At 31.6% G+C, this 26,422-nt stretch overlaps 1 protein-coding gene across 10 annotated transcripts in view; it reads right to left on the reverse strand.

Annotated features, from left to right (window-relative positions):
• Window positions 1-26,422, reverse strand: part of HEATR5A (HEAT repeat containing 5A) — an 89,034-nt gene that overhangs the window by 22,182 nt on the left and 40,430 nt on the right. For 7 of the 10 annotated variants that reach the window (XM_025043374.1, XM_025043373.1, XM_015585540.2 and 4 more), the window contains 13 exons: window positions 22,913-23,076; window positions 22,652-22,827; window positions 18,055-18,160; window positions 17,232-17,422; window positions 15,806-15,962; window positions 13,323-13,512; window positions 12,271-12,440; window positions 9,796-9,822; window positions 7,490-7,628; window positions 6,935-6,958; window positions 4,949-5,128; window positions 2,845-3,084; window positions 988-1,169 (listed from right to left, as the gene is read on the reverse strand). In XM_025043374.1, the coding sequence (XP_024899142.1) occupies window positions 988-1,169; window positions 2,845-3,084; window positions 4,949-5,128; window positions 6,935-6,958; window positions 7,490-7,628; window positions 9,796-9,822; window positions 12,271-12,440; window positions 13,323-13,512; window positions 15,806-15,962; window positions 17,232-17,422; window positions 18,055-18,160; window positions 22,652-22,827; window positions 22,913-23,076 (1,946 nt within the window). The remainder of the gene's footprint in view (window positions 1-987; window positions 1,170-2,844; window positions 3,085-4,948; window positions 5,129-6,934; window positions 6,959-7,489; window positions 7,629-9,795; window positions 9,823-12,270; window positions 12,441-13,322; window positions 13,513-15,805; window positions 15,963-17,231; window positions 17,423-18,054; window positions 18,161-22,651; window positions 22,828-22,912; window positions 23,077-26,422) is intronic. The other 3 variants (XM_015585543.2, XM_015585542.2, XM_006906864.3) reach the window with 3 other exon arrangements.

Here is a 26,422-nt window from a genome sequence, read left to right on the forward strand (position 1 = left end):
GCCTGGCTCCAGAGAGACCCATGTTGGGAGTACTGGGAAAGAAGTGTTGTTTCTTTATAAGATTTTAGGTGTTAAGATAGCCATCTTGATAACATTTGAAGACAAGAAACTTGAGAATAAAGCCAGTGTAGAACCAAGCAGAGCCAACTAAGATTGCTGACAATTTTCCTTTTCTGCTGAGTAGTAATTTATTTCTACCATTTGCAATTTTAAGAGGGCTAAAAATATAACAGCGCTCCACTTAAGTTGAATTATAATATTTTATTCTAATAGGATAGTTCTATGTAACTCCACTCCTTTTGCTTTCTCCTTAAGCATATACTGGCATTACCTGCTGGGAAGATGAAGACTGCTGACGAACTGCTGAACTGCTCTGGTCTCCCTAACTACTAGCCATCAGAAGCTACCTTTGAATCATAATGAGAGGTATCCTAGGATGAATGCTGCTGGAGGATTACATGCGACGTGATGTATTATGTGATGATTTTGTTATCTTCCTTGTTCTTCCTAAATTGCTCAATGCATCAGTTGAACATCACTTAAAACGACTACAGAACCAGTAATAGAAACTTGAATTCTTTTCTAAGTTCAGAACAAAAATGAAGGTGGTTACATTATTCTAGGAATGAAAATAAAACATGCATGTAGCCTAAACTGAATGTTTAATAATGAATTAGTGTTATCCTAAGCTTATTCAGATATTTTGTAAAGAATTCTATTACACCAAAGTCCTTATTTCCCCAGGTTACCAAGATTTTAATTATGAAAATTAACATTTAACGTTATAAGACCTATTTTATGTACTATTTTGCTTTTACTTGAAGATTTCTTCAAACATATGCATTTTCTATGTATTGATTATAATGGTGATATATTAGCAGAGCTACATACTCATTCATGTATTAAGAGGTGACATACCTTTAGCTTCATAGTATTTTTATCTGATAGGGTGTATAATAACAAAATTCTCTAACAGCAAGTGCTTACATTGGCTTGATACTGTTCCAGAATCACATGACCTGGAAACTCTGGTTCTGGAATAGCTGCAAATCGCCGAATAACAACTAACAGTGTTTCAAGGCCGGAAAGACGGAGCTGGTCACTGTGATCTGTGGCAGCCATAAAAGCCATACGAATTAAGTCGGCAAGATGTAGCACCAAAAAGTCATCTACAAGATTAAAAAAATCTTATCAAAAAAAGGAATATGCTGGAACTAAGCTTTATATTGTTTTAAACTTAATTTCGTAAGAGATTTTCTTTTAAGTACCTCTGATGTGATTTACTGTTTTGTTTTACTATGTTAAATACAGACTTCAAAGCTGAATTTACTGCACCACTGCAAATACACACAACATATTATTTCAAAGCAACTTATACAGTTATTCAAAAACCAAAGGCAGAATTAGTATCTTTTAAAAGAGTGCTAATAGTAACTTCAATAAAAATTTTGTTCAGACTTTCTAATAAAAATACATTGGAAAGGACTTAGGAGATTTTGGGTTTTGATGAATTAGGCAGAATAATTTAATTATTCTCTTTATGTCAAGTTGAAGCTAAAAGACAATGTTCCTTTAAAAAAAGTTTTATGTAGTGCTTTGTATGGACTAGATTATCTTATTTGTGCATGTCCTGCCATACATACAAATGACTGCAAGATAAAAACTATTTCTTGCTACAAAATTATAAATGACAATTCCTTTTATTCATACAACACATTCTTTGGTATAATTCTACCAGGAAATGACATAGGACAATTATTTAACAATGTTTCAAGAATAAAATGTTTAAGGGTACAGCTAATCTTTACTAAAATATATTTGAGACTAATTCAAGGAAGAAGAGCTATAGGTTACACTGAAGAAACCAATTCACCTCAGTAAGTGTCAATTACAATTTTAACTGGAAGCACAGCAATCAGTATGCATCTATGATACACTAATGTTAATACTTATCAGTGTCTAATACAGTGCTTGCTCATCCCAGATAAGAGACTCAATAAATGTTGCTTGAAAAAAATCATTTAAACTTAGATAGCTAATTCAAACTCTCTGACTGGCGACAGCAACAGTTTGCTTTATAATTCTTCTGTCTGGTAAAGAATATTTTCAGGGCATTTAGATATGTGCGTTGCATCTTGAACACACGTGAAGTAAATTTAAAAAATTAGACATCAAATCTTAATGCATATTTAGGCAAAAGATATCAAATGGAACAATAAAAAAGATTAAAATGCAATGTACTGTACATTTGAAACTAATTTAAATAAATTTATTTTAAAAAATTAATATAGTGCATGCTAGACAAGACAGAATAGACTCATTTCTCTTTATTCTGCCCCACTAAGTACAAATGTAAATCCTGTAAATAATGCAAGAGGCAAGCTTCTGCACAGTAAAAGAAACTGTCAACAAGAAAAAAAAAATGTTAAAATGGTCTTATAACCATGATAACACTGAGACAGGCTCAACTGTTTGCTGAGTAATACCCATGAAGCAAAAATAATCTATAAGCGAAACTGCTATGTTATAAATTAGAAAAATTTGGGAAGTAGCTAATGCACACACTACTTTGCAAGAACATGATTATTTCCTATAAATATAACTCACTGCATGTGCCATCAAACAAAAACGAATGCTAATTTAAAAAGTTTAATCATTAAAAATATATTTAAACTTTAAAAATATACTAAACTTATAGCTATACAAATGCTGTGTCAAGTTTCATAACTGATTTAAAAGAATAAAAACTACATTTTAGTTTAACTTTTAAAATTAATATTAAAAACATAAGCAGATCACATTTCTATATACATCACTTGGTCTTTTCATTATTATGCCACTTACTTCTTGAATCCCTTTTTTTCATTTCTTGTGCTAAACCAATGTCAAAATGGGCACTGTGTGCATTCTCACACTGGTTAATTATTCTACAGATACATTCAGCAGCAAAGACTCTAGTAGTCCATCGGGGGTTGGTAAAAGGATGGGATTTGTCATCATTTCTGGTGGTCAAAACTGAGGCATCATCCCCTTTATCTCCTTCTTCTTCTTGCATTGTATCCACACAAGTTACAGCTGTAAAATCTTTTATCAAGGGAGAATACATGTAATTATAATCAACTCAAGATATATTTATAAAGGAACACAAATGACTTCGAATTTAGACCAGAATTACTGTTGATCAACATAAATCTTTTAAAAATGTAAAATAATCATGCCTATTAAATACAGGTAACAGCTGTATTTAACATGTGCTGCTGCAGCAAGCACAACAGTTGTTAAAGAAATGTTATAAGAACTGTACAAAATTGTTAAATTATATTCAAAATGAAACACTGAACATGATACTGGATAGTAGGATAGTTATCAATCCACTATATGTAGATGGATGTATTAAAGAAGATCAAAGTTCTCCAATAGAGAGTGTAGTGGATTATACTGAGGATGCCGTCCTAACACGAGGGCTTGAAAGTATTAAAGAAGGGTTCTGAACTCACTTGAAGTGTCTGAAAATATTTTTTCTTAGGATAGATCCACTGCTGTCACTGTGGTCTCACATTGTCCTGACGACCAGGAGCCACCGAAGGGTGAATTATTTCCTCTTTATATTAACTGATAACTTATTAACTCAACTTAAAATAGCATTAATGTTATAAAACAAACCAACTTGCTTTTCTTAAATTATCTTGAACATCAAAATATTTTTGAGTATGTTATGGTAGGTAGCGAAGATGTCATAAACAGTTATGGTAAACTCCTGTCTTATGACTGAGAAGTCAACAGAAATTGAAATGTATGTTTTCCTAATGAGAACTGATAGGACCAAACTACAAAGGATAACGAATAAATGGTGAAATAAAATGGAGCTAGTAAGCTCAGAGAGCATGAATGTAAAATTAAAGAAAGATAAGTGAGATATCAGAAAAGTGTATCAACCTGTCTATGTATATACACATTTTCTTCTAAAGGAGAAGTCTTAAGTGGTGGGGATAGAAGAGAGCATTAAAGAAGGAAAATGTGGAGCATAATGGTTAAAGAGCAGGTATAAATCACTGGAAGAGAAAAGGATCATCAAGAATCAAGTAGACTGTGGATAATGTAAAAAACAAAAAACAAAAAACAACCCCCACCCCCAAGACTTTCATGGGACTTTTCTCCCTTTCACATAATTCAGTTAAGTTATAAGATTTGAATAACAGAGTTGAGAGGTACTGAAATACTGTAGGAAGTTAGGTTTTAAAGCCATGCAAGCTAAGGTTTGAATCTGTCTGTGTGTCTTTGGGCAATTACTTAACCTTCCAAGTCCTGTTTCCTCTTGTGTAAAATGGAATAACACTGCCTACTCATAGGATAGTTAAAGGGTAAAAATCAGATAAAATAGGTACAGTACTTAGAACAAAATTGGTTTCTATCATCTTTCTTCCTCTCATTTATTTTCTTTCTAACTCCAAGGATATAAATTTTAAAGACTCTAATACACTTTCTCACTAACAATTATCTTATACCAACAAAGACATTAGGGAAATAACACAAATTTCAAATATTATTTGAGATTAACATCATTAAGTGTGGAGAAACTGGCTTGCTCAAAATATAACTTTCGATGAGTTTTCTATTATGTTGACTTGAGGCAGTCCCTCAAATATTTATTCCATGTATGAAAACAAATGATACAGCTACTATAAATTAGTTCATCCTTTAATAGGTAACAACTCTACTTTTCATTTTGTTTTACACAGGAAAATCATATAAGACAACCAAAAGAGAAAAAAAAAAAACAGGCTTAAGTGTTAGACTTAAATATTAGCACTAGAATCATTTGAAGAAAACAACAAGCAATTATAACCCAATAGTCACAAAAGACTGATGAACTATCACTGGCAAACAATTTCATATAACATTTTTACTTTCAATTTTATTATTTCAACTGGTAATCACCAGTACTTACCAGCTGATGCAGCAAGGACATCTTTACAAAGTTTTAACCAAAAAGAAAGTTTATCCACTGCCATAGATGTGAGCATGTGATTTAAAGTCTCTCTGATATCACGGCACAATCTTTGATCTGTCTCTTTGTCTAGTAAGGTCAGTAATGCCCCTTCAAGGCCCACTTCTCTGATGTTAGCATCTGACAAGAAGAAAATCGATGATCTAAGTAATACAGAAAACAAAACTGCCATATGAGAAGCACACACATTATTCAGCAGTTATTAAAATATTATGTGGCAGTATATTTTAAAGAATTAGTCCAAATACTGTGCCTTAACCTACTAAGGTCTACTTTTGTTCACAGTTAATTTGGTAGTATTCATGAAACTATACAGTTATTTATTATGCAATGTCATTGAAAAATGTCTTTACTGAGACTTAGTAATGTTTTCCTTAAGTTAGATAAACATTTTAAGCCAATTAGTACTCAATATTTAAAATTTTTTATAATGTTTTTGGTATCGTTATTTTATTTTCTCTCTAAATTTAATTTCAAATAAATAATCATAATTAAACTTTCCTTATTCTAATAAGGAAAAGGCTTTGAATTTATTAACATGAGGGTAAAACTCAGAAAACAATCATTGTATGGAGAACAGTTTTTAATTACTACAATAAGCTATTAAGGAACTAAAGAACAGTACTGAATTAATATAAATTACTACACAATATTCTCATTGCAAACTAATAAAGCATCTCAAGGTGAAATAGAAGCCTTGATCTAGCATCTATTTCTCGTAATTTTGGAAACGCTTTCTATTTCCCATAATTCTGGAAATGCTTAAAGAACATATACATTTTTTCTTGAAGATCTAACTCGTCTAGCATTTATGAAAGCATTTATTTTCTAAAGATTATGCTACTATAAGATATTTTAATAGAGGAATTATCTATTAAAGATCAAAAGGAGGTAGTAGGAATGTTAATGATTAGGGGCCTAAAGAGACAGAACAACCAATGTGAGTCATGACTGGATCCTACATTTGCGTAGGGATGAGGGGAACAGGTGTCACGAAGGACATTTTTTTTTTTGGTAACGGGGAAATTTGTGTGAGGATTGCACATTCTATGATGTTACTAAATCACTGTTAATTTTATTACATGTGGAAATGATGTGTGGTTATGTAGGAGAATGTCCTTCTTAGAAAATGCAAACTGAAGTATTTAGGGGTGAATTGTTATGATGCTTGCAGCCTGCTTTGAGATGGTTTGGCAAAAGGCTGTGTGTGTGTTATGTATGGAGAGAGAGAGGGAGGGAGAGAGGGATGGAAAATAAGAGGGAGGGAGAGAAGGGAATGAGATAAAATCAGTGTCATAAAGATATTAGGTAGGTGAATCTATGTGTTCAATGAACATTTTTCAACTTTTCCATGTGTTTGCAAAGTGACAAAATTTAAAAGGAATTATATATGAGTTCTTTACTATAATTTTACTCATAAAGCTATTTCAATAATTCTAGGAGCATGTACCAGAATATTTACACAATCAAAGCCTATAGCAACATATATAGATAATTTCAGTGGTGAATATAAATCAAAGGTCATCTTGGGGAGACTATCTCATATGGTTAGAAGATTAAAATTTCTCTGGTTAAGGTAAATAATCACAGAATAGTTTTCAAATGAGTTCTGCAACCTGTTTGATGATGACTAGCATAACAATTCAGCAATGTTGAATAAATCAAGTGAGAGCAAAAGTTTTAATATAACAACAAAATTGTAACTGAAAAAGCACAGTATGACAGTAAAACACATTACAGGTCTGATAGCTTTAAATACTGAAAAGCTTTAAGTCTGCGACCTAAAAGTGTGACAGTACTTTGGAAACTATATACATAAAAGTGTAAGATATTATCTTTACTATTTTTGTAGGCTATTTAAATTTATATGCATGTTTGGATTACTCATATAATTATAAAATGAAAGGATATATACTTAAATCTTACTGGCAAAGAAATCCTTATTCAGCTCTGAAACACAGAAGAAGGGACATAAAAAACCTTTAACTCGAAGCAGACTCATCTATGGTGAATTTTACTAAATGAGATTCTGGAGAAAGGAAGGCACATATGATAAATTACTTAAGGGCTAAATCCAATTTCAATTGACTACTGTGGAAAAAAAACTTGCCCTAAACCTAATGGTTCTCAAACTTCAGTACATATTAACAGAGGGATTGTAAAAACATAAGTTAACAGACTGCTGGGCTATATTCACAGATTTTTGGTTTAGCAGATTTGGCGTGGGATCCAACAGTTTGCATTTATGACAAATTCCCAGGAAAGATGGCTGATGCTGGTTTGGGGGTCTAAGTTTGAGAACCACCATTCTAAACTAGTAACAAACATCATTGGTTGGAAGGATAATTTTTAGCAATTATCTTTTATAGAAGGTTTAAGACATATTAAATTTTAAATTGTTTTAAAAACTCATGTTTATATGGAAGATTTAAGATTAAAACAATCATTTGAGCTGAAGATAATGTTGATAAAAAGAATTACCTGAAGTCAACTCTTCTCTACTATCCTTAGCAAGCATAACAGCATGTTCTGAAACTTCAGCTGCTTCTCTCTGCACAAGCTGACGTAAACAAGCCAGTACTGCTCTTCTCAGTAACAGATAAGGACTACAAAGATTCACCTGAAAAATACCATTTGGGGATTGAAAAAGCTGAAATTCTTGGTGGCACTCAGTAAGTCTAATAGATATTCAGTGGACCCCTCTTAATTCTGTCTAGCCCGTTATTGGGCTAGATGGAACTTATTAAATACACAGAAATGAAAATTATTCTAGTATATATTTTTTTACTATATAACTTAGAAATAGCTTAAGGAGTAATACATGTACTTAATTATGCAATGTTCACAAACAAATCCAAGCAAAAGCTTCTTAATAGTTAAAAGACACAAAATTTATGAGTAAAAATAGTTGAGAGATAAAATGCAAGTGAGAAAGAATTTATTTGCAGTTTATAGATTTGTGCTCATGCAATGTTATAATGTTTTACGATTCTGTAAGTAGAAATTTATATAAATCTATATAAGTAATATAACATGCTGGTTAAAATGAAGGCTCTGGAATCAAACTGTGTCAGTTTGAGTCCCAGATCCACCACTTACTAACTGTGTGACCTTGGGCAAATTACTTAATCTCTTTGTGCCTTAGTTTCCTCATTTGTAAAATGTAGATAACACTACTCCATCTCACAAGACTGTTGTGAAGTTAACACAAAGAAACATGCAAAAGTGCTTAGCTCAATACCTAGCCAACAGTAAATGCTCAACAAATGATAGATATTTTTAATCTAAGTCTCTATCAATAGTATTTTATTCAGATGCCATATAGGGTAAATAAATGCATTTTCAAATAAAGGCAGAAAGTTTTACTTAGAAAACATATTCACCAAAAATGCTCTCTATAGACAAACATTATAGATAGCAAAATGTACATAAATGTAGGTCTATATATAGATATGTATATATCTTAGAGATATAAAAAACTTCTGCTCAGAATGACAGACTCAATATATATTCTGTTTACTTAGAAGTGTTTAAATGGTGTAAATCTCAATAGGATGTATAAATGATATGATTGGTAACATACCTTAAATGAGCAATTAAAACAAGTCAAAGATTTCTGGATACAAATTCTTACTCAGTGATTTCATAAGTAGAATAAAGTCTAGAGTTTTTAAAATTTATTTTGTTTAATTATGAAGGTAAAGACCAATTTGATGTGGTTTATAACAATGAATGTGCCTTATGATAGTGATTTTCCAAGCACAATTTGAGAAATGTAACGGCATAATTCTTATAATGATCTTTAGATCTGATGTGTGGGAAAAAGAGGATTGAAGTAGGTGAGTTTGTTGAAAAGGACAGTCTAAACTCTCAGAAAGAGTAGGTGGTGGAAGCTGGCTTTTTGATAAATACATGCAAAGAGAGCTAAATCCTAAATTTTATCAGAAGCCAAGGGACAGAAAAAGTGTGTAAATATATCATCAGTGAAACATACGAATAGGAACTGCTTTATAAATATGTTCTATTATACCCTCAAGCCATATCATGAACTCAAAAGTGGAAAGAGAGGAATGCTGTTCACGTAGTCTCAAGGTAACATCATTCTAGTCAGGTTTAAGAACTCTGTTGTTAGAAACAAGTACACAGGATAACAAAGAAGTTAACATGTAAAAACATTAAGTTTATTCATGCCCAAGATTATGAATATATTTAACAATGACAAAAAAAGCAGTCTACAGGATGATCTTAATGAAAAGTTGAAGAATCTACTAGTTATTTAAATTGAAGATTTACAAGCATATAATACAAGGCAGGTGCAGCATTATTTAGGCTGGTCAATGTTTTAGAAAAAGCATGCTTAAAAGTGCTCGTCATTTGGCAGAAAAAAGACTGAAGGCTGTCATACAAAGCAAAATGGGATGTTTAATATCGCCATGTCATTCTCCAGCATTTAAAATGGGAAAGAGAAATAGAGTGCATTTAGGCAAACAAACCAAGCAGGCAAAATACAGAAATTAAATAATAACAATTCCTTTCTGAAATGAATATATTAAATCAAAATAATGCAAAATTAAGTGCAAAGAATGCACCAGCTGGAGAAGGTTAGAGAAGATTTATTTACACAAGTATCAAATAAACATCATGTAACATGCTTCACATACTAGACTGCATTAATGGTTAAACTGAGATGCAGAGGAAAATAAGAATAGCTACAACCAAAAAAATGACACAAAGAAACAGCACTGCAAACCTCAAAAAAAGTTAGGAATTGAGGGTCAGGGACCTACCAACACAGAATTATCCAATAAGATCTCCTGCACAAAAACAAATGACAGACTGGTCACAAAAAAAACAAAAGATAAAATACTAGGATGACTTTAACAGTCGGCTAAGCATTGAAATATAAATGGAGAGAACTATCAGTAAATTGGCTTAGCTTCAGCTTTAAAAATATGCCATAAATATTTCATTTTCCAACTTAAAATATGAGTTGAGCTAAGATCTTGAAAATAGTCAACTCAAGATGTAAAGATATAAAATACAGAATAATTTAAAAATGTACATGTGTGTAATTAGGTTTTTCTTTGGAATCTTTCTTAAACTTCAGTAACAAAACCAGATCAAGCAGTCATGAGAGGAGTGATCTGGACTGCATTCACATGGACAGGTGTCCAGCAAGGATAGTTTATCTCATCACAAGTTAATTATAGACTTTTTTTTTTTTTACTCTTGGAAGCCAAGTTTTAAAACCGAGAGTACTCAGACTTGCTAGTGTAGTTAAGGCCAAGTACAGAATAGAAGTTAAATAGCATGCAGTTAGAAGAAAGCCCTTTCCAGTAAGGTTCTTTCCTAATGATGAAATGTATTCTGAATATTCAGGGAGCTTCAATTAATATGAAAACTCTACATTCTAAATAATTAAATTATTTGTAGAAAAGAAAATCTGATCATGATGTTGTTAAATAGCAAAACAAAGCAATTTTCTTACTAAAGGGACTACTTTAAAATATAAATTCAATCTAATAAATTTAGAAAAGTGTTATTAACCAAAATATTAAGACATAAAATTAACACACTGTAGCAAGAGCAATTTTTGAATATGATTTCTGTATAAGAAAAAATCATTTTACAGCTTAAATGTTATGAGTAATGTGAATAAAATTTAACTGTTACTTCCAATTTTCTTAATTGCTCTGAATGTACCCAAAAGAAAAATCTAATAGTCTCTGTTCTTCTTTACATGATGTAACCTTTGTTATCTAGGAAAAGAAAATAGTTACAAATTTGATTAGATCTAAACCACTATGAGTTATTAGTCTTGTTCTTTTTTCTTAATAAACTTTACTTGTTAAATGAAATCATGTAAAGTTAAAAAAGAAATTTTACAAGGCTATTAGTGGAAATTTCCTACTACAATTCAAGAAGAAAATATGGCAGTATTGTTATATTTAAATGGAGAGTGAAAGCTAGACTAACTTGCAAAGGAATGGCTATTTTTCAATAACTGGTTTTGGAATGGTTCTTCGAATATAAAGAGTAATATTCCCAGGAAAGGTCATTTAGTAAAGGTAAAATCCTTTTGCAGTAAATGTTATTTTCTCTAATAAATGTTTACTTCAGATAGGAAACAAAGTTTCTAACAGAATTCAGTCACATCCTCTTTTTAAGAATCATATATATAATTATGACTATCAAAATCTATACAAAGATAATATATGTTTAAATTGTTTATTAACAAAATAAAAACAACTACTACTTACTGAGTGGTTATAAATGGCTGGGACATGTGCCTTACAGGTGGCATCTTGTGTAATCTTTTTGTGTTACAGACAAGGTAGCTAAGGCTGAATGAGGTTCTGAGACTTCCCTAAAGCCATCTAATTAGGAGGTGGCAGAGCTGAGGTAAGAGCCATGCGCAACTACAAAGTCAGTAGTTGAAATGAGGACTGGACAAGGAGTTCAAAAATCTGGATTTTAGACTTAGAGCTTCCATTACTTCTTCCAACTATTTGATTTTTTTTCTTTCTCAGTTTATCATTTTTTTGAGAAGACTGGTTAATGATGTTTGAGGTTCTTTCAAGGTCTAAAATACTGCATATTTTGCCTCAAGCTTGAAAATGAAAGATCTGTTAAAGTAGCAATTCTGTCATGTTATTAATGGAAGTACTATGAGTATTGCAGGGGGCAGAACAAGTTAAAAAGCAAAGGTGTCAAGTTTTCATTTCAAATATAACAATTTTTGAGGCAAGCCCAGATAGCAATTGGTGATGTTCAAGGTAAATCTTAAAACCACTGACAACTGGGAACCAACTCCTATACTTATTAGACACATTAGGAGAACCAAAATATTGATGCATATGGTGCTAGAATATTAAGGAAAAATGCTATGTGCCCAATGGGATAGAAAGAACTTTATATGTAATAATTTAGAATAGAGTTTTGAGGGGAAAAAAGAGAGGAAAAAAGGTGCTCCCACATAAATTTTTCCATGTCCTATAGCATTTATATAACCTGGGACATTAAGCACCCAATATGTTTATTAATAGATAAATATTCAACATATTAAATTCAACATTAATGGGAGAAAAATGAATCAATGTATGAGAGGTTCAAGATGTGATTATATGGAAATTGCCTTCCATTCCCCCAAAAGGACTAGAACTGAGAGAAAATAAGTATTGTACACAGTCTAGAGAATAATTAAAATAAGTCTAAGTTTCCAATAAAAGAAACTAAGGATTCATGTATAATTTTATACTCACACAGAGACAGCTAACCAGGCTAGACAAGTTGACATGTCGTGGAGCAAACATATGAAGCTGCTGAAGGCAAGATATAGCCTGAGCCTGAACAAGGCAGTCTGGGTTATCTTGCATCACTGCACAACCCAACAGACAGGACGTCCTTAAGGTAGAAATTGAAGTGCTGTTACCTAAAATGAAAGCAGAAAACTTTTAACGATTGGCCTATAAAATCATTACTCCTTAAAAATATATTACTGGGTTTAAAATTTTTTTTCCAATTTAAAATTTAAGGATCATCAAGTATATTTTTTCTACAAAAGTAGGGATAATCCAGCTGAGAGATTTTTAGATGATTATTGGTTATTCTTAGTATGAAAGGTTTATGGCAACACAAATTGTTAGGCCAAGAAAAACCTAAAACTCTCTGTAGGTTACACCAAATTTTCATAAAAAGTGGAATTAGAAATTGCTGATAAATTTACCCCTGCTTATTTTAGTTGAGACTTGCTTTCATATACTAATATCATATAATTTGCATTCCAACAGATCAGAATGTCTTGTTTTTGGATATGTCATTTTTTTCTTAAAAAAGATTGAGTGCTTTAAACTATTTCACTTCATGCCTGTCATTTTAATTTTAAGGGTTGTATTTTTAGGACATATCTAACTTTTCTAAATAAGGTGTGTCGTCTTTTCAGGTAAGTGAAATCAGATTGAATGGCATTTATTTAACAAATTATATAGAGCATCTACTATGACCAATCAGAAAGGCTTTTCAACTTTTCCCTCACTTGATAGAGGAGAAAACCAAAGTCCAGAGATGTAATACTTTTCTCAAGATCACCTAATTAAGTATTGGTGGAGCTTAAATTTTCTAGTTTCTATGCTTTTTTTCTATTATGTCATCATCTAGGATTCAATTGTACTCTTAACATTCTACCCACATATGTGAATAGTACATTCTACTAAATTGTACTTCAATCATAAGTATTTGAGTAAGTAATAGGAACTGAATTAGTTTTTATGTATACATTTTTAATGTAAAACATCACGAAAACAGCTATGTATACCTTGTAGCTCTGGACCCAATGTAGTAATAAGGGCATTCAAACAGCGACCAAGACTTTGGTGAACTTCAGCATGAGTAGGAGGCACATTTAACAACAACATTATAATTAGAGAAAGGGTAGGTTCCACATGCATGTAATAGAGTGGGCCAGCAGAATCGATTATTAATGATAGAGCATGTAATGCCCAGGTCTGTGAGGACAGGAAAAAAAAAAAAAATTAACATGTGACAGTAGCATTAAGAAACTTAAAACACAATGAATTATTCTTTCAACGAAGCAACTGATAAAAGTAATGGCAAAGTAAAGTACTTTTGTGCTATTACTAACTTGTAAAGAGAAATAACTTTCGAAGTTTCAGAAAACTTTCCTCTTTAAATATCAAGTAAAAGACAACTGAGAGATAATCATTTAATTTAGAATGATACTTTTAGGTATATCTCATTACTAAAAATTCCAAGGTAATGTCTGGTTCTTTAGCTAACAGCTTGAACTAAATCTTGTTTGTTGAAAAGTGTTTACTGTTTAATCTATATAGAAAATAAAAATTCAAATTTTTAAAAGATTCAACAAAATCTTTAACTACACCTAATAAATACAGACAAATCTCTCAAACACAATGTTGAAAGCCAGATATAGAAGAGTACAAACCATATGATTCCACTGATATAAAGTATAAAAGCAGGCAAAACTAACATATGCTGCTGCAAATTAGTACAGTGGTTATCCTTGGTGGGACAGGTAGTAACTAGAAGAGAACATGAGGACAGTGTTTGGGGGTACTGATAATGTTCTGTTTATTGATCTAGGTGCTGGTTACACAGTGTATTCAGTTTGTAGAGTTTATTTAGAGTTAAATACTTACGACAGGTATACTTTTATAAATATATTTATAAAATGTATTATATATAAATATATATTAATATAAAAAAAAAACCCCAAATGCCTTTGAGCCAGTTATGTTCATTTGTTTATGTATTCTTTATGGCTGTCTTGTTACAATGGCAGAATTGAGCAGTGACAGAGACTGTATGACTGTAAAGCCTACATAACTTACTATCTGACCCTTTATAGAATAAGTTTGCCAACTCTAGTTTAAATAAAATAAGACTGACCATATACTGATAACCTCTGAAGTTGGATGATGGGTATAATAGGTTCTTATAGTATACTCTCTATTTTTATGTATATTTGAACTTTTCACAATAAGTATATAAAAAGTTCTCCTTTCAGGGAGACCTTTAAGTGTTATAAAAATGAACTGTGAAGTGAGAGACAGCAGCAATCAAGAAGAGTCAGATTTGATGACACTGGAAGCCATGGAAAGAAACATTTAAATTAATCAACAAAAGTATTCAATACAAAAGTATGTACATTCAGAACAGACTTCTTGAAGAAGAGAAATATAATAAATCGAAGAAAAAGTACTGTACTGAAAGAAGAATGAAAGTATGGAATAGTTTTTAAGTCAACTCGACTGCTAGATGATATGGAGGAGACTTTTAGTAATATGGTAATTCAAAGAATGGAAGCTAATTGTGGATTGGGGATGCTGAAGTTTGACAAGAAGGCAGTTAAACTGGATCTTATAATATTATTAAAAATTTTGGATGATCAGATAGGAATAAAAGGGAGAGAACAATAGGAAAAATATAAGTGCAGTTATGAGAATGACATGATATGGGAGGAAAGTAGATAGATCATTGATAAAATACCAGTACTTTGGGGTAATAACAGAAGGTTCCTGGGTCAGCTGATGGGACTTGAATGAGAAACTGATTTAAGGAACAATAAGCCATTTCCTTAGCTTTTCAGTAGGGAAACAGAAAGATGAAAGTCAGGAAAACAAATTTGGTTTATATCTAGGGAGAGCTGAAAAGAAAAGAACCTAAAAAGAAAGTGACCAGGTAGGAGGCTACTATAGTAATTAAGGATACACATGGAAACAGAGATAAGGGGACTAAAAGGGCAGGGAGAGCAACAATCATTTAAGATTTGATTAAAATACCAGGAGAATGATGATTTGACAGAAATGGGTAAGATAAGTACAACAACATGGTAAAGTGGTTAGGAACACAGATTTATAAGCTTTTCAGCTATGAGCAAGTTACTTAGCTTCTGTAAGCCTCAGTTTTCTTTCTGTATTTTGGGAATATACACTCTAGGTTAACGTGAAGATTAAACATGTTAACATGTTTAGAGGAATGTAATACAATGCCTGGTATGTATTAAGCTCTCTAAAATTTAGATGTTATTAAGATAGAAAGGAGATTCATTCTCAGAAAAAGACACTGAACTTGACTTTAAACCGTGTGTGAAGTAAAGATAGTGAGATTTCAATTTTAAAAATCCATCATGGTTAAAATGGCTTTGATATTTATTATGAGGAGGGGATTATTTATAAATTACTAATGGTCAACAAAAACATAATTTGCATTATCTACAAATCATGAATTTCAAGGAGGGCATCAACATGGGGTACTTACCTGCACATCAGGAGAAGTGCTATCCTGAGACAAAGTATAAAGGATTCCAACACAAGAATTCAAATGTTGAGAACTTATTCCTCCTAAATACCTATGTAGGGATCCCAAAGCCAGTGAGTGTCCTGTTCTGGTAACCACCTCCCTTGCCGATTTCAGTCTGTAATTATGGAAATAAAAATAAATGATAATCATGGAAATAAAACTACATAATTCTATCACTTATGCAAATTTTTTTGTATGATTAGTTCCAAAATTCAGAAATATATTTACTGTTAACTGATAAAAAACATTCTGAAATAACATGAAAGCTACCTCGAGAAGAAAAACATTTAAAAATGTCTTCACGTTATTAATGATATTTAAGTAAAAACAATTTCAATATCTTTCAGAGATACATGCAAATTTATATGGCAGGCATTATTACTTTATCATTAAATTATATTTTTAAAAAACTCACATTGCTGAGATACTTTAATTTTATACAGAGTTTCAACTAAAGAATTTGATTTTAAAATTAAATATAAGAAAAATTAATATTTATTAGAGGAATTTTCTTATGTGTTATTTGCTAATTTAAGCACTTTACATCTGGTCCTTTAATACTCCCAATAACCTTGAGATTCATACTATTATCAGTTCCTTTTTACAGATGAGGAAACCAAAAATGATAGCCAACGTAACTCTTACAAAATAACCAATTATTACAAGGGAAGAGTTGGGATTTGAACTGGTTTAGTAATCTGACTCCAGACTTTATTAACCAAATCAGACACACATACTCAATAGACTAGAAGGTCAAAGTGCTTCCTGCATTACTACCATCACTACTAATATAACTTTACATATATATTTACTTTATATATACATACCACATAAATACCATGAACTTTTATTTGTAGTGATTTTATTTTTAAATATTATCTCATATTTATTATCTCATTTACTTTAATATTCTTTAAGTAGGCAGGGCAGTATAAACAACCTTCTATTTGAAAGAAGAAAACTGGCGGAGATGATTAAGTAATCTGTTCAAGGTCACAGAACTAGTAGAAATAAAAATACAATTCATTTCTTGATATGGAGCCTACAGCCTTTTCTCTTTTCCAGTAGATTGTTCTTACTACTTATCATCTATATTTTACATGATAAAACTCCGTAAGCATCTTATTTCCAGAGTCCATTCCACTTATGGCCAATTTTATCACTCATACAGTGATCTTTCTCTTATTATATAAAAACTAAAGCCGAAGTAGTAATAGTTTTATATTCCAAGCCAAGGAGAGTTCTTTATTTTAAAGTATCCATATTTGTTAACTTTTTTTCTTAGTTAATTCTCCGAATGAAGTTTCACTAGTTTCAACAAATCAACAAGCTATACCCAGTTTTGACACATAGTCCAGAAATATTAAATGAGAAATTCACTTACTTGTCAAAGCTAACTTGAGCTAATGCAGCAGTGAAAGCTCCATCATCAACCACCTGGGCTAACCTAGCCCACGCCTCTGCAGCTGCACATCTCAAGAGGGGGTTGGGACTTTCTAAGGCTCCCATCACTAATGCTAGAGAAGGTCTTCTCATTTCTTCTGGACCCAAATTTCCCTTGGAGCAAGCCATATACTGAAATACATAAAGAACAATCCAAACTTACAATGGTAGTAAATTTTCTTATTCAATTTGGAATGTATATTTTGGTTAACCAAATATTTCCTTACTTGGATTACTATTTAAGAAAAAAATCAGAACACGAAAAACCACACTGAACAAATAAACATAATTTGATTTTTTTTCACCAATTATTTGAGAATTTTAAACCTCCAGGCAAACAATATGGTGATAATTTATCACTCTAGAATATATGTGCTCAGAAAAATATTAATAGGGATTTCTGTAAAATATATGACCAATGAAGTCTATTATATTTTACTTAAAAACAATAAGTCATAAATGCAACAATGAGCCAGATTTGGTCCATAGGCCATAGTCTGCCAATTCCTGGTCTAAAATATTAAGGCTCAGTAGGTTAAAGCATGGCTCCAAGCCAAGATTCTCTGACTAATAAGTTTTATATGGAGAAAAAAAGGGGAATTATAAATCCTAAAACATTTTTGGCAGTATGTTAAGAAAAATGCTCCCCCACCCCACCGCCCCCAAAGTAACAGCCTTTTAAAAACATCTTCCTCCAATCTACTTAGTTGATCATACATTTTAAAAAAAAATGAAATATCTGAATTTTTTAAAAATAGAATTACCTTCAAGAAACTAGAAACTGAAGAAACAACATGTAACTGAACTACTTGTTGACGAGCTCCTTTTGTGTGCTTTATACTGTCCAAAAGCTGTTCAAATATAAGAAGCCTAAAATCAGAAACAGAAAAGATTTAAAAACAAATTCAGCTATTTCAGTAACTATTTTCGAAATAAAAAATACCTCAGAAGTTACTTGCATCAACTTTTTGTTCTTAATAAGAGGACTTATTGGATTCAAATATATTGCTGTCACCTGTAGGTAACGAGAAGCGCAGCCCTTTGAACTCCCAACGATACTTTAAAAATGTACTTGGGATCACACTATATATAACACAATTTTAACTACTACTTTTCTCATTTAACATTACCTTTTTTTTTTTTTTTATTAAGTTTATTGGGGTAACATTGGTTAATACGATTATATAATTTTCAGGTGTACATTATAGTTTGACATCTATTCTTAATATTACCTCTTTCGCACTTTTCAAGTCATTTTAATTCCTCGGTAAGTTTCATGAAGCCAAATTTTATTATAAACATGTACTATGATTTATTCAACCATTCTCCTACTAGTGGAGAGCAATTTTCCAATTTTCAATACTTCTTGCTATGATGAATATACATATTTTTTTTGGTCTGGGGTTGAATCTGTCCATTAGTTATTTACATATCTTCTGTGAATTGTTTTTCGTGTCCTTAAAGCACAGAACTTTTCCACCTTTATGTTGAGATTAAAGATCTGTAACCATGAAATAAATCACCCCTTCTTTTCTACCAATTTCTCCAATGTTTGAAAACATTGTTTCTACACTCTACACGTCTATGCCCCTTATCTCCCTTTAAATCAGGAAAACTGAAATGTTTATCTTTTTGGTTGTGAACTATCTTGATGGCAGGCAAAGAACCTTATAATTTTTCTTCACCTTTCTAGTGTTTGTGATGGATCACTAAAAATTTTTGGAAAACTACAGTAACTCTAAGTATTCTGTTTACTTAAACACTTATTTCCTTATTCCAAGGTTGATTCTGTTCATAAAAACAGATTTAAAAACTCAGAAAAGTACACGAAAAAAAATTACCTATAATTTTACCATCTAGAAAGAGCCACCATTAACATTTTGGCATCTTGTTCTTTCTCTCCCCGCATGTCGCCCCTTTCAGGCATATGGATATCATTTTTAAAAAGGAGGATCACACTGTACACACTTTATTAATAACTCTTTCTTTAACATTATTCCCATCTTATTAACTATTATGTGAAATAGTTTTAAATAGTTATTATCATTATATACTCTGGCAATATAATAAATATTTTATTTAACCAATTCCCTAGTTTCGGATATTTAGATCATTTCTAATTTTTCTTCATATAAATAACATGATAAGTATTCTACATATAAACATTTTTCTGCCTGTTTTTCAAGGCCATCTTTAAGGCATTTTGTTTCAAGAACATATTTATGACTAAATTGCCTTGTAGGAAGACTATAGAGGTTAAATGTGACAACGAAGAGAAATTAAGGATAACTATATGGTCAGGCTCAGGTGTGTAAAAACCTAAAACATTATTCTATCATATCCTAATCATCTGTTATAATGAAACTATATCATGTTGAAGGTACTAAAAATACACAAAAGGTTAGAGCTTGAGGATTTTGTTATACTGTAATTAAATTTGACCTGAATTATTTTCCTGCCCACATTCAAGGGCCAAAGACTGCAGTCAGGACTGACAGAATCCCCAATTTTTTTCTCCAACCTTTATCCCCCAAAACTTGACAGAGATCTCAAAAAAAAAAAAAAAATCAATCTTCAGGAATATGGACGTGATTATTATTTTTAGTAATATTGAATTGGATTATTATTTTTAGTAATATCGAATTGGTATTCCTAAGTAGTATAAGTTATAACATATAATTATCAGTTTAGAATGAAATTAGGTACTTAAAGTTTTGAATCTAGATGAAATAAAAATACATAGTTAACTGAGTAAACAGAAAAGATACAACATTTGAAAATGATTTATACTTTTAGGGAGAGAATATAATGGTAAAAAATTTTAGTACCAAGAACTATAACTTTGCTTTTCTGCTCCATCAACTCACAATCTATATCATACCACAGCATTTATAGCAGTGATTCTTAATCCTTGCTGCACATCTGAGTCACCTGAGTTTTTTTTTTTAAATTTCAATGCCCAACATAGTAAGCACATCACACTATTAAATCAGAACATATGTTTTTAAAAAGTTGTTAAAACGCGATGTGCCATCAGGAGTGGAACAATCTTCAGGTGAATTAAGTAATTCTTTGTAATTAGGTTCAAAAAATACATTAAGAGTAACCACGAACGACACATGCACCAAGATAAACAATATTACTTTTCTGTATAAAATATCTTGGCATTCTAGATAGTCTAGATATTTCTGTATAAAATATCTTGGCGTTCAAGTTTTTTTTTTTTTACTTTTAGACTCCTGTAGCCAAAGTAGACAGAATCAACTGATTTAAAGACAACTTAATTTCTAAGTATATAAATAAAATATGAAAAACCTATTTCCAATCTGAGAGCAATCTTATAAGAGTTTCTTAAAGTGTTTAAACAAAGTTAATCACAAAAACATCAAAACATTTTGAAATATTCACTTGTTAAATATATATACCTTGATTAAGACCTTCTTCTGTAGAAATGCAAACAAATGGCCAAAAGAAGGTTCTGCCATTTTAAACAAGTATTATCTCTCTGGGATAACAGGATATAAGAAACAATTCTCTTATTTATGTAGTTTCTCTCCTCTGGTCCTCTAACGACACCCACTGGAGATGGCTAATAGTTGCTTATGACCCACATTTTCATCTGGGATCCTGCCAGACTATTTCCCTTAAAAATCTCCAAACTACTACCTACTATTTTTATTCAGTTAGAATCCACACAGATTAAGTTTTGCTTTTACCAGATTTCAACTTCTTAATTAAGACAAGACCTCCCCTCCTTTCAATATTTATTGTTATATTATTTTAATCCAGGTAGGGGGAAAAAAGTCAATATCCTTTAAACAACAGAAATAAGAAGCCATTTCCTTGACACTACAATTGGGCAATAAATATGTAAGGAAAAACTTCTCTAGGAGAGTAGTATAATCAATTTTTTAAAAAGAAAGCTCGTAAGAAGTATATTCTTTTTTATTATTTTTTATCTTAGACCTATCGAAAAGAGTTAGTGAAACCATTTTAGAATATGCTTAATTTAAATCTTTTGCTCATAAGGCTATCCCTGTTTCATTTACTGTAGTTACTGCTATATTAATTCAAATTATTTTAAATTGTATACTATATAAAAAAAAGTACAATTACAGACCAGCTAAAATCTCATCCTCTCCATCAATTCTTTTTCGAATATTCCAGACCACTGTGATTTTCCTCTCATGTTTCAGTGCTATAGTATTCATTTATAATTTAGTCATAAGTTGTCTTACATGTTTTATAAAGATAACTTTATAAGCATAGTGTGCACAGGGAGCTATAAGCTACAAAGTAATTTGGGAAAGATGTCTTTTGAAATTAAAGCTATGAAAAGACATCACAAAAATGTGTGTGTGTACCTTAATACTACCATCATTTTAAATGACATGAAGCTATTAAAAAATCAGCATAAATTTTATTTTTCTATCTACTGAAAGTAAATTATCCAAAGACCTGTTTCAGAAATAGGTGGCTGACGAGACTCAAATATTTTTGTGTACCTTCATCAAGGATACCAAGGTAAATTCCCTACCTAAATGGTATTCTCTGGAAGATATAATTAGGTAAAGTGATTAAAAAACTATGATCTAGTCAAATGCACTGTTGTTGCTCTAGCATCAGAGAGAAGGGAGAGAAAGAATGAATATGAACGAATGATGATAGTTAATAATTTATAAATTGTTAACCAGCATTTACCTTCCATTTAGCATCTCAGATAAAAACTGAATTTTCTGGATAATAGATATGAGTAATGTTTTTTAATTTCCAAGAAAAGTATTATGGGCAGCTGTCAATTAAGAAACTGTTATTCTCAAAGAGAAATCATTAATAACCTTTGAGTTTTCAAAACCAAAGTTCATTTTGAGTGAACTGAAATCTAACTTAAGACTAACCTCTGGACCTATAATGGCTACATAAAGCCTCCAAAATAAGAAAGCCTGTGAGACCCACTCTAAGCAGAAAACTAGTGTTTTTCTTTGAGACCACAGCTCATAAATCAATGTTGTGTCACTGAGTTTTTCATTTCTATTTTCAGCTAGAAAATAAACTAATTGTGGGTTAAGTATTGTATCCACAATAGTGTCTATCAGCTTTCAGTTTAATTCATGCAGTTTAATCATTAACTTAATTACTTCTTATTAAATATTAGCCAGGTGAATAAAAAACAAGAGCCTTTATCTCACCTTCACCTGTCGACTATAAGAAATCTTTTATATTAATGAGAACTTCTGACAATATTCTTCTTACCCAGCAGTTCTATTATGCATTCATTGAACCAACTACCAATCCAGAAATTATTACATTTTAGTATAAGTAAACTATTTCAGGATAAGTGAACCACTGAAGATGGTTTACCTTTGAGCTTCTCCCACATGAGAACATACAACTCCAAAGAGCTTGACTGCAGAGCTAATAACTGACAGTGTTGGAGGGAGGGGCTTGGGCACGGAATATCCTTCTACATCTTTCTCATAAATAGAATAAGGGTCATACTCGAGACTTCCACAAGCAATACCATTACCAAGCAGGAGCTAAAAGAAAAAAATTATATATAAAGTTTTAAAACCAGTGTTCACAGACTGAACTAATCCAGGAGTTATTGAAAAATGACCATACCTGTTCTTCAATAAATCTATGGTCAGTCTCTTGGAGTAGAGGATTTAATAACAAAAGATCATCCTGATGACAGAGGGGTGGAAGTAAAAATGTGGATGCCACCACCTGTAAATCTGGGGCAGTCAAGTCGGCAGCCAACTCTTTGAGGATAGCACAGAGGTTTCCTGTTGAGCCAGAGAAAAAAGAGCAATCAGCAATTTAGCAATAGCCGTTTTACTGGTTAGGTATGGGGTTTAATAGGCCCAGAATGAGTTTTAACCTATCACCGCCAAAAATTATGCATCCTTGAAAAATGTCCTACAAATGACATTTGTGTGCTGCTAGTTGCAAGGCTAAGACTGGACTTTGAAAAAACATCTCGAAGTGTGTGTGTGTGTAAACCTTATGATATTGAATAAATAGTACCACCATTTAAAATTAAATGACAAAGTATAAAAAACAAAAAAGATGGATACAAAAGCAGATAAATTATATTTTGTTTAAAAAAACAGCTTGAAAAAAATTCATTTGCATTAGACATACTTTTTTCTTCCCCAGAAAAGCTTCATTTGTTGGCTCTTTTCCACTCTAGTTTAGAACTTATTTACTTATTTACTTCAAAGATATTTACTGAACTCCTACTGTGTGGTAGGCACTAAGGATAAAATTGTAAACAAGGAAAAGGTCCTGTTCTGACAGCATTTATAGAAAATTTCAAACATATGCAAAAAGACATAATAGTATTGACACCCCAAATCGCTGCTGCCCAGCAAGACTGTTACTCATCTTCACCAAGTGGATCAATCTTGTTTGACCTATACCCCCATTCACTATCTCAGCATTCTCCACATTATTTTGAAGCGAACCCTAGAAAGCATATTAGTTCTTCTAAAATATTTCATTGTGTACATTTAGAACAAGTCCATTATCATGTTTTAAAAACCATTAAAAAAATACCTGGTGTTCAAATTTTCAATTGTCTCAAATGCTTGCCTGTTTTTGTTTGCTTTTATGTTTAAATTGAGATCTAAATAAAGTTTATATGTTGTAGCTAGTTGACATATCTTAAGTCTCTTTTAATCCAAAGTTCTTCCCTCTAATTTATTTGAAGAAATGAGATTATTTGTTCTGTACGAGTTTCTACAGCAAGATTTTTATGATCATACTGCCCCCCTTCCCTGTGCAGTTTAATGTTCTTCTATCATCTGTATTTTTTTATAAACTGAGACTTGGATCTACAAAGAATTATTTTTTTGGTCTGTTTGTATTTTGGGGGCCAAGCTAGTTCATAGGTGACATTGTGATCTTTTATATACACATTTTTGAAAAATTGGTCCATTTATCATATTGACCTCAATTACCATTTCAAAGACATTTACCTTAATTTCTGGTGGACAATCTTTATCTTATCCACCTAGAGCATAAATGGCTTTTGCCAGTTAAGTACTTTAGAAATAAGTAAAAATCACCCTAGAGAAATATTCACTTTTGTGTTTCTTTGAGGAACAGCATCACAATGAAATAAAGACTCGGGTGATGTTTGCTTATTGTAAGTGGTAGGATAAGTTAGGAAGGATTCACCTGCCATCATTTTCTGTATCATTAGAAGCAATAAAAGTAGTTACAACAAATATTTATTGAGGATGGGACCTGTGTCAATGAACTAAAAGCTTTACATATAGTTTTCATAACTACCTCGTGAGGTTCAGTTAGTACCATCATTTTACAGGTGAGGAAACAGGAACAGAGTTTGTTAACTGCCCAAGACCACACAGCAAATACATGGCAGAGTTAGAATGAAACACAGGCAGTCCAGGCTCTAGAACGTGAGCTTTTAATTACCATGCTCATTCATTCATTCAAGCTGTGGTTAAGATGTTGCGTTTAATAAAAATAAAAATGTTTTATATTTAATCTTCTCTTCAAGAAGACATAAAAAACAGGACACAAATACACACATATAACTATAATATGAAGGTAGGAAGTACTATGTTTCACAAAAGATGAAAACAAAAGTACTACTAAATTAGAGAAAGGAGATATTACATACAGGAATTGAGAAGGGTGGATAGTGATCAGTGAAGGCTTAATGAAAGAAATTAGAGTTGCTCTAAGGCGGTAGTCTCTAACATTTTTGTCACCAGGGACCAGTTGCTCCTAAGATAATTTAATGCCTGATGATCTGAGGTAAAGCTGAGGTGGTGATGCTAGTGGCTGCCATCTACAGATGAAGCTTCGCTTGCTAGCCTACTGCTTATCTCCTGCTGTATGGCCCAGTTCCTAACAGGTATTGGTCCGAGGCTTGGGGTTTGGGAACCCCTGCTCTAAGGAATGTCTGTAAGTTTAACGGCCAGTATATGATACCCAGAAAAAAACAATTTTGTTGGTAGCACAACATACATGGTATGTTTGGAACTACAACTAAGTGTCAAAACAGTGGTACATCTCTTTCTCATTTAAAGTGACTGCTCCCTAACTGTCCCTGAAAAAAGTACTTAAAGATAATTCTATATTTAAATGCAAATAGGCTTTTGTTGTAGATATACATCATTGACTTTTTGATGCTAAAGAGGAGCAATTTTCAGTGTACAGAATATTAAAATATTTGAAGGGAGATCCATAACAAAACCAAGATAGAAAATAAAAACAAAGAATCCACAAAGAATCCATTACCCCATAAGCTTCGGAAAACTAAGTCATTATTATGACAAAATTATGCATCTGCTGACAACCAAGAAGAAAAGTTATTTAAATTCTTAAATATGTTCCATGTAACAAAAGCAATTTCTTACTGTCTTCTAGTCTTACTTTATGACAACCCATCTTTTTGACAACCCATTGTACCAACTGATATCAGCACTTTAAACTTGTTTTGTAACCCATATTTTCTGAGTTAATTAGAAATACTTTAAAAATTATTATTTCCTTTTGTGTTAAAGATTTAGAAATTACTATGTGTTAATACTGTACTGAGTTATGTTATTTAAAATATCAATTGACATAATAATGGTAAAGTTCTGGCTGTTACACTCCAAATGTATTACATAAATCTATTAAATAGAATATCATTTAGAAAATCAAAAGTCTGTAAGGAAAAAATCCTAATTTCTAGTTGTAAAGATGGAAAAAAGACAAACATAAACTGGTAAATTATTATTTGTGGTTGAAACATAAATATTAATACACCTATTTTTCATTTTTCTAAACTATATTTAATTCATGTTAGAAAAAGATAAACTTGAAAAAGACAAGGTGACTGTAGATTTTTCTTTTCAAGAATCATATTAATATTAATTCCCAACTCTGACTCCCAACGAACACTCTGAAACTGATTTAAAATCTATATAGTTGTATGTTCATTATTCCTTTAGGATTTCTGACTGTGTTCCCAAACTTTAATTCTGAGAAAACGTTACAAAACTTTGTTTTTCTCCTTAACTCCTTCAAGGGTACACTTATTTTGTAATTTATCAGTAGATATTCTGTAGATTTTTAAGTTGCTATTCTGGTATTCTTAAATGTTTAATGAAG

The sequence above is a fragment of the Pteropus alecto genome, unplaced genomic scaffold (assembly GCF_000325575.1).
Source record: "Pteropus alecto unplaced genomic scaffold, ASM32557v1 scaffold171, whole genome shotgun sequence".
Lineage (NCBI taxonomy): Eukaryota > Metazoa > Chordata > Mammalia > Chiroptera > Pteropodidae > Pteropus > Pteropus alecto.